The sequence below is a fragment of the Brassica oleracea genome, chromosome C7, assembly GCF_000695525.1.
Source record: "Brassica oleracea var. oleracea cultivar TO1000 chromosome C7, BOL, whole genome shotgun sequence".
Classification (NCBI taxonomy): Eukaryota; Viridiplantae; Streptophyta; class Magnoliopsida; order Brassicales; family Brassicaceae; genus Brassica; species Brassica oleracea.
In genome coordinates this window covers 3,547,388-3,560,032 of record NC_027754.1, presented here as the reverse complement: position 1 = coordinate 3,560,032, position 12,645 = coordinate 3,547,388, and the positions used below count along the sequence as shown (strand labels likewise).

Below are 12,645 nucleotides of genomic sequence, written 5' to 3'. Positions count from 1 at the left end.
AAGTTGGCAATGAAGTATTCTGAATGCCTAACTTGGACAGAAAGTACTGAAATGTTGGTGTAGGAAGAGCTTTGGTAAAAATTTGGCTTTAACTGCATCTCAAGTCGTATGACAATCATTCTCAACATGCTTCGTACGCTCGTGAAAGACAGGATTCGTAGCTATGTGAATTGCTGACTTACTATCACAATGCATCCGTATAGGCGCCTTATGCGTGAAGCCAAGCATACCAAGTAACCTCTTCAGCCATTTCAATTCGCAAGTCGTATCAGCCATGGCCCTATATTCGGCTTCAGCCAAGGATCGAGCCACCGTTCTCTGCTTCTTTGTCTTCCATGAAACCAATGAGTCTCCAAGAAAAACAACATAAGCACTAAGAGAACCCTAGTAGAAGAACATGAAGGCCAATCAGCATCGCAATAAGCCGTGATCTGCAAGTCACATTTCGACCACAGCATAATCCCTTGATCAGACGTACCTTTTAAATAACGAACAACACGTAATGCTGCTGACCAATGACCCTCAAGTGGTTTCTGCATGAATTGCGACAGTATTTGGATAATGTAGCTCAAGTCTGGTCGAGAGAACGTGAGATAGATGAGCTGACCGACGAGTCTACGGTACTTACTAGGATCCGTCAGAAGCATATGAGAGTTCGTCTTATCGGCCATGACAAGTTTATGGTTCAGTTCAGTAGGTGTTGGAGATGGTTTAGCACCCAACAGTCCACACTCCGTAATGATATCCAATGCATACTTTTGCTGTACACAAAGATACCCTCTGGACCGCGAGCAATTTCCAACCCCAGAAAATATTTTAGCTTTCCTAGATCTTTCATCTTGAAGCATTTATGTAGATAGTTCTTAAACCGTTGAATAATTGAAATATCATTCCCAGCAATAATAAAGTCATCGAAATATACTAAGATATGGAGACATATTCTTGTTGTTGTTGACGTAAGAGAATAGAGAGTAATCTTCCTGGATTTGCTCAAAGCCAAATGCAAGAAGTGCCTTGCTTAGTTTAGCAAACCAGCACCTCGGTGCCTGTTTTAGGCCATATAGAGACTTCCGTAGGCGGCCTACTTGATTAGGGTTTTCGGATTTGAAACCTGGTGGTAGTTGCATATATATTTCTTCTTCCGAGTCACCATGTAGAAAAGCATTGTGTACGTCCATTTGATGGACGTCCCAGAGTTGAGATTCCCAGCGTTGAGCTGCTGAGACTGCAAGAAGGAATCTGACCGTATTCATCTTGGCGACAGGTGCAAATGTATCCTTGCAGTTAAATCCCTCTTTCTGCCTGTTACCAAGCGCAACTAGTCGAGCTTTAGGACACTCGACGGTACCATCGGCATTGTACTTGTTTGAGTATAGCCATCTGCATCCTATAGTCTTTTTCCCTGGAGGCAGATCAGTAACGTCCCAAGTGTGTTGTGTTTCCAGTGCAGTGATTTCTGTTTTCGTTGCTCCATTAAACCGAGGATCTCGGACAGCTTCATATTACGTCTTTGGGACCACTTCCGTGGTAATAGTGGCGAGAAAGGCCTGATGCTTTTTAGTAAACACAGAGGTTGTTAGATAATTAGCAATAGGATACAGTGAATTACCTGAGAACGTTGGTGAGGAGTCAAGATCAGAGAGTGAGTGAGCGTGAGAGGGGTTTGTAGTGTGAGCCGTATTAGTAACGAAGTTCTTTAGTAGAATGGAGGGTTTCTTAGTATGTTGCCCTCGACCAAGAACCTCTAGTAACCCTGGAGTAGAGGTCGCAGTTAGAGATTTATCAAGCTCAGGCGAAGATGAAGTAATTGCTGTTGGAGGAGAAGATGGTACTTCAGCCAAATCATCAGTCGCAGGCAACGACTCAATTGGTAATATCGGAGACGCAACCACTGGTGGATTGGCTTGAGTAGTAGTTGAAGGAGACGAAACCACTGGTGGATTGGCTTGAGTAGTAGTTGAAGGAGACGCAACCACTGGTGGAGTCGAAAAGGACGCGGGGTTAGTGGTTTGTGAAGGTATAGTAGTCATACTCCCCCTTGATATAGAAGTTGGTTCAAGCCAATCATCACTAGGTGTGTTGATTTGTAGTATTGGGTGTGAAAATATGATGCATCATCGCTTATGCCAGGAAACGTATCCTCAAAGAAAGTAACATCTCGACTGATGAATAACTAATTGCGCTCGATGTCAAATAGCTTCCAACCCTTAGTTCCAAATGGATATCCGACGAAGATGCACTTGCAACTTCTGTCTCCAAAATTATCTTTATCCCTTGCTCGTCGATGAGCATAGCAAAGGCACCCAAAAACTTGCAATAGATCAAACGCCTGTGCTTTTCCATGTAGAAGTTCGTAAGGCATTTTTCCTTCCAAAACTGATGATGGTGTCCGGTTGATAATATGAGCAGCAGTCATGATACTCTCGCCCCAAAAATCAATAGGTAGTTTAGCTTGAAATAGACAAGCCCATGCTATGTTAAGTATATGTCTATGCTTGCGTTCCACCAGTCCATTCTGTTGTGGTGTGTCAACGCATGAAGTCTGAAGATGAATGCCATTCTCTACAAAATACGGTTTGAGCACCATGAACTCAGTCCCATTATCCGACCGTACCGCCTTAACACAATGACCAAACTGTTTTTTGGTCATGGCACAGAAATTTTTGAGCAGTGTAGAGACTTCTGTCTTTTCCAACATTAGGTATGTCCATACTGCTCTAGAATAGTCATCAACAATGGTTAAGAAGTATTTTGCACCAGATGAAGAAGTAGCACGATATGGTCCCCAGACATCACAATGAATAAGTGAAAACGGTGCATCAGCTTTATTAAAACTCTCAGGAAAAACTTTCCGTGTTTGCTTAGCTCGAAAACAAATATCACACTGACTAAAATCACTAGAATCTATTTTAAAATTATCCAACACCGGTAGAGTAGAAAGCACTTTGTAAGATGGGTGTCCGAGACGATGATGCCATAGTACCATAGACAAATATTTCGACGTTGATGCTGCATTAACCCGTGCGACTTTGACCCTCGTAAAACAGTAAACCCCCTCACGCTCTTCACCTGCTCTAGTCAGAGTCCTCGAAAAATGATCATGTAAAACACACAACGTATCAGTGAATATTGCAATACAACCAGTTTGTTTTAGTAGTGTGGAAACCAAAATTAAAGTGCAGTTGAAATCAGACACAAATAGGACATCTTGCAAAACGTAATCTTCGCTTAGTCGCAGCTTTCCATATTTAGTAGCTTTTGATCTCTGTCCATTCGGGAATGTCACTGATGATGGTTGTATGTCAGAGACGTCATGTAATAAGGATAGATCACCAGTCATATGGTGAGAAGCGCATGTATCAATAATAGCATCAGTAATATTTTTTTTTACCCGATAACCGTTCCGAGGAAAGATTGGATTGTTGATTCTGGTGTAGAGAATTCAACGAGGCAATCGAGTCATTGTTCATGGACGCCGTTGTGTGTGAAGCACGACCACGTCCTCTTCCACCTGATCGTCCTTCTCTTCCTCCTCGAAAACCTTGTGCCGGTGAAGTGTTGTTGGAGCGTTGATATTGTTCCTGATACCACAAAGGATACCCGTGAAGTAAGAAAAATTCGGAGACCTCATGTCCTTTTCGTCCATAATGAGTGCAAGAACGCATAGGATCCCGAGAACGATAGCTTGCAGTTTCCGTAGTTGTAGTAGAAGTAGAAGTAGGCTCCGTCTTAGCAGAGAAACCAAATAGCATCAGATCGGAGTTCTTTTTCTTTGGTTGAAACCAAATTTTCTTTTGCTTTGGTTGAAACCAAATTTTGTTCCTCACGAATCACACGAGAGTAGACAACATTAATGTCTGGTAGAGGCTCCTCATCCGTTATTGGTGATCAGATTGAAGCAAATCGTGCATCGTCAAGACCAAATAAGAATTTATGAACGCGAGAATCCTCACGGTCTTTTTCTATATCAGCTGCTGCAGCACACGTGCATGGTCGACTTATTTTGAGATTTTGTAGCTCTTCCCATAATTTAGTAAGTCTTCCATAATAATCCAGAACTGATTGTCCATCTTGTTTGCAATTTGTAATCTCATCTTGCAGTTGATGAACCCTAGTTCCGTTTCGAACAGAAAAGCGTAGACGAAGAGTTTCCCAAAGATTATGTGCCTCAGGTACAAACGTGACTGTCGAACGAACCTTAGTGTCTATTGACGTTCTGATCCATCCAACGATCATTGAATTTGCAGCCAACCATTGATAGAGATCCGGCTCAGATTCAGGTTTCGGTATTGTCCCGTCAATGAAGCCGGTTTTCTGCTTTGCTTGCAAAGAGTTGCGAAGTTCTGTAGCCCATTCCGACTAATTCTCGTTGCTGAGCAAGACAGAGGTTATGAGATCCCCTGGATTATCCGAGTGATTTAGATGGTAAGGTGACGCAGCATTGATAGCTGGTGTTGTCGCTGTAATAGTATCGGCTGATGATGAGGTATTATCATCGCCCATAGTAGTAGTAGTTTTAGAAGTATGTGTTTAAAAATTAGGTCAGAATCTTATAGCTCTGATATGAAATATATTGCGAAAGCGTGATCTTATTCATACAAGAAGGTGTGTAGTTATACAACATGTGAAGTTCCTAATCTAGATAGATAAAGGTTACATATATATCTAGTCCCATAAAGATAGGGAAATCATATAAGTTATGTTTACCCCTTTATGGTTTGATCTATCAGTTTTGGGAAGGATAAACAGATTTTTTTCTCGAGAATTTATTCAACTTCTCTACTGCATAGACTATTTGGTCCTCTTGGAACGACCATTCCTCAAGTCCTTTTTGGTCTTCTTACCTTTTGTGCCCAATTACGTTCCAGACCGTACCTCATCCTAAACTATTTTTAACTTGAAATGACATGACAATAATAACTTACAGACTCGAGAAGCGCATGCAAACATTATAAACACAAGCTAAAATATTTTAACGCATTATGAATCATGTCATGTAGATCTATATGATCTAATCCCCTATATTAACAGACAAACATTAAAAAAATTATAACATATAGTTTGTATTAATTAAAAAATGTCCTGCTGATTTGTCACGTAATTGAAATGTTAATTTTGCTTACGCGGCGGCTTGAGAATCAATTGAGAATTTTGTTAGTCCAAAATTAAATTGGTAAGGAATGTTATATTATATAGTACAAGATATGAGCCTGTTGCGTTGCAACGGGTTTTGTTTGATGTTTTAATTTAATAAAAACCATAAAATAATAAATCATTTTATAATATTTTTATGATTGTTTTTTGCATATGTTGTTTGAGGTTTATTATATAATTAAAACCCGTTTTCACACATAAGTTCAAGTTAATATTTGTATTTTATAATCATGGTGCATAGATGAATTGTTATAAACTTTGTACTTATGATTAGAAAAAATACTATACCTAAACGTTTAAAATGAACACAACCCGAAATAAAAAATTAAATGAAAAGTAAAAAGAAATGAAAGTCAAATACACCAATCGAGGCAATGGCAACATTATACATGTTCTTATGTACTAATTTAATACTTTATTAAATAATTCTTTAAAATTTTATTTTGTTAGGATTTTTTAAAAAAGAAAAACATTCTATTTTATAAGTCTCCATTTTATTTACAATTAAAAAAATAAAATAATATTAAAAACTCTTTTACAATTTTGTTTAAGATTTTAGAAAAAATGAAAATAACTGTCATATAACCTATTACAATTATCTTCTTTTCAGAATTTTAGAAAAAAAGAAATTGCTATCAAATAATTATTTTTAGTTATTAATAAATAATTTTAAAATTACTATATTTACAATTCATATCAATACTAATTTTACACTTATTTTGTTAATTAAATAATTTTTAGTATCATGTTCATAATCAAATACTGTCTTAAAAAAATTTAAAATAAATTTTTACAATTCTCTTTTGGTTGGAACTTAAAAATATGATACAAATTTATTTTGTTTAGGATTTTTTTCTATGAAAAATGAAAAAACTATCAAATATTCTTTGTATAGTTTTTTAGGATTTTAGAAAAGAAAATTAATATTACATAATCTTTTACAATTATATTTTGTCTAGGATTTAGAAAAATAAAATTTCTATCAAATAATTATTTTCAGTTAATATTAACTATTTTTAAAAGTTGCCATTGTCAAAATTCTTTTCTTACAATATCACTAATATTTTTACAATTTTCTTGTTAATTAAATAATTGTTACTATCATGTTTATCATTAATTTTTAAGTAAAAATTGCTATTAAATAATTTTTTTTTTTGATGAAATGTTAAATTTATTGATCATCATGGGAAAAGAATAGTTATGTACAAATGAATGCTAAAAGGGAGACTTATTTGCTATTCTGAACCTTAATTGGGTTCAATCCGAATACTAAACCATAGCTGCAACAATCCCAACAACCCTTTCTTCTCATAATATCGTGTAGAAAGAACCCGTTGCCTAATCGTCTTCTCGATCATCTTGGCAAGTATTAAATAAAATCTTACAATTCTCCCTGGTCATGATTTAAAATAAAAATAAAAAAATATTAAATGTTTAAGATTAGAAAATAAAGTTTTTTTTTGGAATCTCTTTTATTTAGGATTTTAGGAAAAGAAGAAATTATTTTCACATGATGGCAGTTTTTATTAACACATTCACAATTTATTTTTTTTAATTGACACATGTTACAATCATATCAGGTGAAATATTTGAAGTTAATTTTGGTTTATATTTTTTAACACAAAATTATTAAAAAAGTAAAATTAGTTAATTATAAGAAAAATAAGATTATTTTTTAATTTTTTAATTTTATTTAGAATTTTAAAAAGGAAATTAAATATTTTATAATTAGTTTTTCCTTTAGGTTTTATACAACTATTTTATTTTTAATAGAAAAAATTATGTTTAGTTATTTATATATTATTTCTTATACATACAAACACATATTCATACAAAATCATGTACGACAACAACATCAAAATTAAAAGTTATGTTAGCATCATAAGATGTAATAAGGATAATAAGAAGTTGAATTGTATCAAGAAATTAAAAGAAAATACTCATGTAATACTTTTCAAGTAAATACTATTGTGTTTTGTAAAAAAAAATATGTTGAAGCTTAAACCTATATAGAAATGTGAAATATTTGTAGCTATTTTTTGTCATAATTTCTTAACATATATTTATCTATTAAAAAGTAAAGTTAGTAACTTATAAGAAAATAATAAGAGTATTTTTACAATTTTCTTTTAATTAGACGTTTAAAAAAGTAATATTATTTATTTAAAGTTTAGGTTTTTTCAAAGAAAATAATAAGAGTACTCTTACAATTCTCATGATTGTTACTAAATTCGTTTTTTTCAATATCGCAAATATTTTTAGAATTTTTCTTGTTAATTAAATAATTGTTACTACCATGTTTATCAAAAAAACTATTATTATTATTTATAAGAAAATAATAAGAGTAATTTTACAATTCTCATTATTGTTACTAAATTCGTTTAACTCAATATTACTAATATTTTTATAATTTTTCTTGTTAATTATCTATTAAAAAGGAAATTTTCTAGAAACAGCTACTATTAAATAACTTTTGAAATTAATTCTTACTATTAAATAATTTTAAAGATTCGTTTTTATTATCTTATAATATATATATAGTTAATCATGAGAGATTTTAACCATGTCAATATATTTAAAGGAAATAAACATTATAATAAAAAAACTTAATAATAATAAGACTATTATAATTAATTTTTAAGAAAAACTGTTTTTATTATTTTAGTATACATATTTTTGATTATGAGATATTTTAACACATATCATTTTTTTAAATATATAACTGACATGTGTCACAATCATGTTAATTAACAACTTTGAAAAACTAAGTTTTATATAATAAGATAATAATAATAATAAGACTATTAAATAATATTTATAATTAATTTATAAGAAAAATCATTTTCATTATTTTAGTATATATATTTTTGATTATGAGATAGTTCAATACATATCACATTTTTAAATATATAACTGACATCTGTCACAATCATGTTAATTAGTAATTTTGAATAACCAAGCTTAATATAATATTTTATGATTATATTTTTATTAAAATTTTAGAAAAGGAAAATTATATTAAAATTGTTTTCAAATCTTTTTTTTTCAATTTTGAAAAAAGAAACTTTCTAAAAAAATTACTACTAAATATTTTTTAAATTTTTTTTTTAATATTAAATAATTTTTAAAATTAGTTTTTTTCAAAATTCATTTTTATTATTTTATTATATATACATTAAACATATATATTTAAACACATGTCACAATATTAGAAGGGAAACTATTATCAAATAATATTTTGCAATTATCTTTTGATTAGAATTTTAAAAAGGGAAAATTACTACTAAATAATATTTAAAATTACTTTTTAATAAAAAAAATTTTTTGTTAATATCTTAGTGTATATATATATTTAATTATGAGATAATTAATACATGTCACAATCTTAAAATATATAACTGCCATGTGTCACAATCATGTTAATTAGCAACTTTGAAAAACCAAGCTCTATATATTAAGATGTCCATTATGGACCATTTATTTATCAAATTGAAATTATTATATATTTTTTCTTTAAATAAAACATACGAATTACCTAATATGATTAAGATATCTACGGCAATTAATAATTTTAAATAATAAAGATTTGCTAACAATTTGTATATTTTCTATCATTTTTGTTTAATTATTTATTATTGAAATAAATTACACAATTACATTAATTATATAATAAAAATTTAATTTTTTTTTATATGTCGTATTTTGAATTTTTCAAAACGAGTATAAATTACTAAAAATGTTAAAAGTTTCACATAATCTATATATATATATATATTTCATATCGTTTAAATTAAACTATACATCATATGAAAATACATACTTATATTTTGATATCTGCGTTGAACATTTATTGAAAAGTTAATATTTTAATTTTGAAATCTTCAATGTTTTTTTTAAATGATTATAAATTATTGAAACCACAAAACATTCCACATTAAAAAAAAAATCGTTGGTATAAAATTTTGTTACACAAATATGCAAATAATCAAAAAATCATATGAGTAGAAACCTCATTTAATAAATATTCATATTAAAAGTATACTATACATATACATCACTACAAGAAAACATGAGATTAACGACGGCGGTGTTCCTCGTGAGTTCGTCGTAAAAGAGGCTTTACGAGGAATTAGCGAGGAAACATGTTTCGTCGTTACTCGTTCATCGTAACGCATATTTCCTCGCCAATTCGTCGTAACGCAGCGAGGAAAACATTTCGTCGTAAAGACGAAGTATATCATTTCGTCGTAAAGACCACGTAATCATTCCACGTAAGAAGGTCGCTATATTTCCTCGTAAATACCTCGAAAGTATTTCCTCGTAAAATACTCGTTTAACCTTCCTCGTCATTTCCTCGTAAACTTTCCACGTCAATAAGTCGTAATTTAACTACGAATTTACTTCGTTTTTTTATTTTACAGAATTTAAAAATATAATTAAAAAAAAATTAAAATTATTTAATTTATTAATAAAATTATAATTTAAAATAAAAATCAATATGGAAATATGTTATATATAAATAAGTTTTGAATTTATAATACAACAACCGAAAAAAAAAGAAATAAGGGTCGTTCATCACGTGGTAGAATTCCTCACTCCGCCTCGTTATGTGTGCCGGATGACTCGTCTGGAATGGGATGTTGTTGTCGCATGTTCCTCACCATGGACTCTCATTCCGGATTTGTGGCCGCTATAACGTCCAAGAAGCCCTCGACTCTACCCATACGAGCTGTGAACGCAGCTTTTGTCGAGACTAACTCGTTATGCAGCTCAGTGACTTCCTCATCCCGTCTCTGACCATAAGACGATGTCGCTCTCGGAACATCGTTGACGGAACCAATCCCCAACGTACGTCCATTTTTCTTAGGGACAACCTTAGAAACAAAAAATAAACGGACAACCTTATAAACAAAATATAAATATTGTTAGTAAAATTTAAAGTTAAATTAAATGAATAATAAAAAAAATTAAAATTAAATCTTGTCCACTTCAAGTGTGGATAAGGTGACGGGTAATCCGTCGGTGGACTGCTGGGTCAGCTGGGTCTGGTGGTCGTCAACCCGAGCAACCAAGTCGTTGAAGATTTGCTCGGACTTGCCATCTAGAAATTGGCCCGCCTTGTTCTTATGGGTCCTCTCGTAAAGTTGCAAAAGAGACGGGAGTTGTCCCGTCTCTTTGGCCTAGAAAACATTTAAGAAAGTTTGAAATGATATTTTTGCTGTAAAAAAAAATTAAATTAATAATTAGTTTTTTTAAAAAAAAGTATATAAATCATGAAAAAATTAAAGTATATATAATTAATCAATAGTAACTTACAGAGAAAATTTTGAACCACGTCTTTTTGACGTAGATCGGCGTCTTTTTCCAGTTCGGATGTGCCATGGAGAAGTAACCTTTGATCGTGTCGGTTACGTCCGATGCAAGACATCCGTCAACCCCAAACCTGAAAAAAAAACAAATTTAAAGTATAAATTATTTATTAATGTTATACAAGAATTTTAAAAGAATTAAAAAAAATAATTAATGTAACATACCACAAAGTTCCGTCTGGTCGGTCGGGGTCTATGACTGGTAAACCTTCTCTGCCTAGCTGACCGAGAAGGTCCTCGACAGTGTACAGCGAGTAAGGAGCACTCGGAGGCACCATCAAATCAGGATGAATCTCGGTGGGCATCGGAGGAGCCATCGGAGGAGGCACATGAGGAGGCATCATCGGAGGAGCCATCGGAGGAGGCACATGAGGAACCGATAGTGCACTAGAAGAAGGCAACCGAGAGACTCTCTGAGAAGGCTGAGTCTCGGGGACAGTCTCCGGACCCGAAGAACCGTGATCTGAAGAAGAACCGGGAGCTGAAGAAGACGGGTCTAAACGACTACCAGGCTTACTGAACATCTTTCTGTAATGGGGGGTAAGTCTGTTCTTTCGAACCGTCTGGAAAAAAATTTAATTTTTAAAATTAACATCAACAGTAATTAACAAATTCTATAAATAACAAATTCTATAAATCTAGCTAAATTCCCTACATTAACCTCATAATCAACACTAATTAACATAAAATCAGTAAACCTATCTAAATTCCCTACACTAACCACCTAATCTACCCTAAACTAATCAAATTAGAGAGGAAATAGAGAGAGTACGTACCATTGCTTCGAAATAGAGAGGAAGTGGTGACTAAATGGAAGTGAGAAGCTCACGTGTATATATAAGAAATTAGTAATCGTCGTAATTTCCTCGTAAAGTTACGAGGAACTAGCGAAGCCCGTGTTTTTCTTTACGAGGAATTAGCGAGGCCCGCGTTTTGTTTCCTTGTAATGTCCTCGTTGATTAACGAGGAATTAGCGAGGCCCGCGTTTTTATTTACGAGGAATTAGTGAGGCCCGTGTTTTCCTATCACGAGGTCTTTCCGACGAATTGTGCTTACGTGGAATTAACGAGTCCTGCGTTCTTTATTTTTTTAGGATTCGTCGTAAGCTCCTCGTTAGTTTACGAGGAAATAGCGAGGATTATGTTTAAATCCATAAAATCTGAAACCCCAAACCCCATCTTCCTTACTTCTACTTCATATATTCCAAACCCCAAACCCATCTTCCCTTTAACGAGGAACTCGCGAGGCCCGTGTTTGGGGTCTTCGTAACGTCCTCGTTCATTTATGAGGAATTAGCGAGGCCCGCTTTTTTATTTACGAGGAACGAGACGAAGCTAATTGGTCATAAAACCTTTCGAAATTTCCTATGAATACTCACCCGTTTGCTTCTCAAATCAAAGATAAACTCACCAATTTGCTTCTCAAATCAGAGATAATTACTCACCATTTTGTTTCTCAAATTAGAAAGATTTGAAAAAAAGGAAGGAGAAGAAAATACTGGAACACATGTGGGCGGAGACAAGGCTAGACTTACGTAGGTCTCGCCTTGTTTCTTTCCACCTATGATTTCAGTATCTTTCTTCTCTTCCTTTTTCAAATATTACAACGGTAGTCCCTAATTGGTCGTTCATTTACGAAGAATTAGCGAGGCCCGCTTTTTCATTTACGAGGAATGAGCGAGACCCGCGTTTTCTTATTACGAGTTTTTTACGACGAATACGGCTTACGTGGAATTAACGACTCCCCCGTTCTTTATTTTTTTAATTTTGTCGTTATTTCTTCGTTATTTTTGAAGGAAATTACGAGGATTATGTTTAAATACCTAAAATCTGAAACCCCAACCCCATCTTCCTTATCTTCTACTTCATATATTCCAAACCCCAAACCCATCTTCCCTTTAACCTCAATCTATTCTTTCCATTCCAAACCCCAAATTCTAAAACCACAATTCCTTAACTTATAATCTCAATCTCTTATTTCTAATACAAAATCGCATTACCTTACCCAAAATCAAATTATATAAATAGTTTTTCATGATTAAATCCATCAAATCACATGCATTAAGTCTGAAAATCAATCTTATTAAAAACAAATACATCAATCGGATACATCGACATTCTCG

At 33.0% G+C, this 12,645-nt stretch overlaps 1 protein-coding gene across 1 annotated transcript; it reads right to left on the bottom strand.

Moving 5' to 3' along the window:
- Positions 1-251: 251 nt before the first annotated feature.
- On the bottom strand, positions 252-848 carry LOC106302386 (uncharacterized mitochondrial protein AtMg00810-like). The gene has a single exon (XM_013738903.1). It carries the CDS (start codon positions 846-848, stop codon positions 252-254), a length of 597 nt encoding a protein of 198 aa, XP_013594357.1.
- Positions 849-12,645: the final 11,797 nt, after the last annotated feature.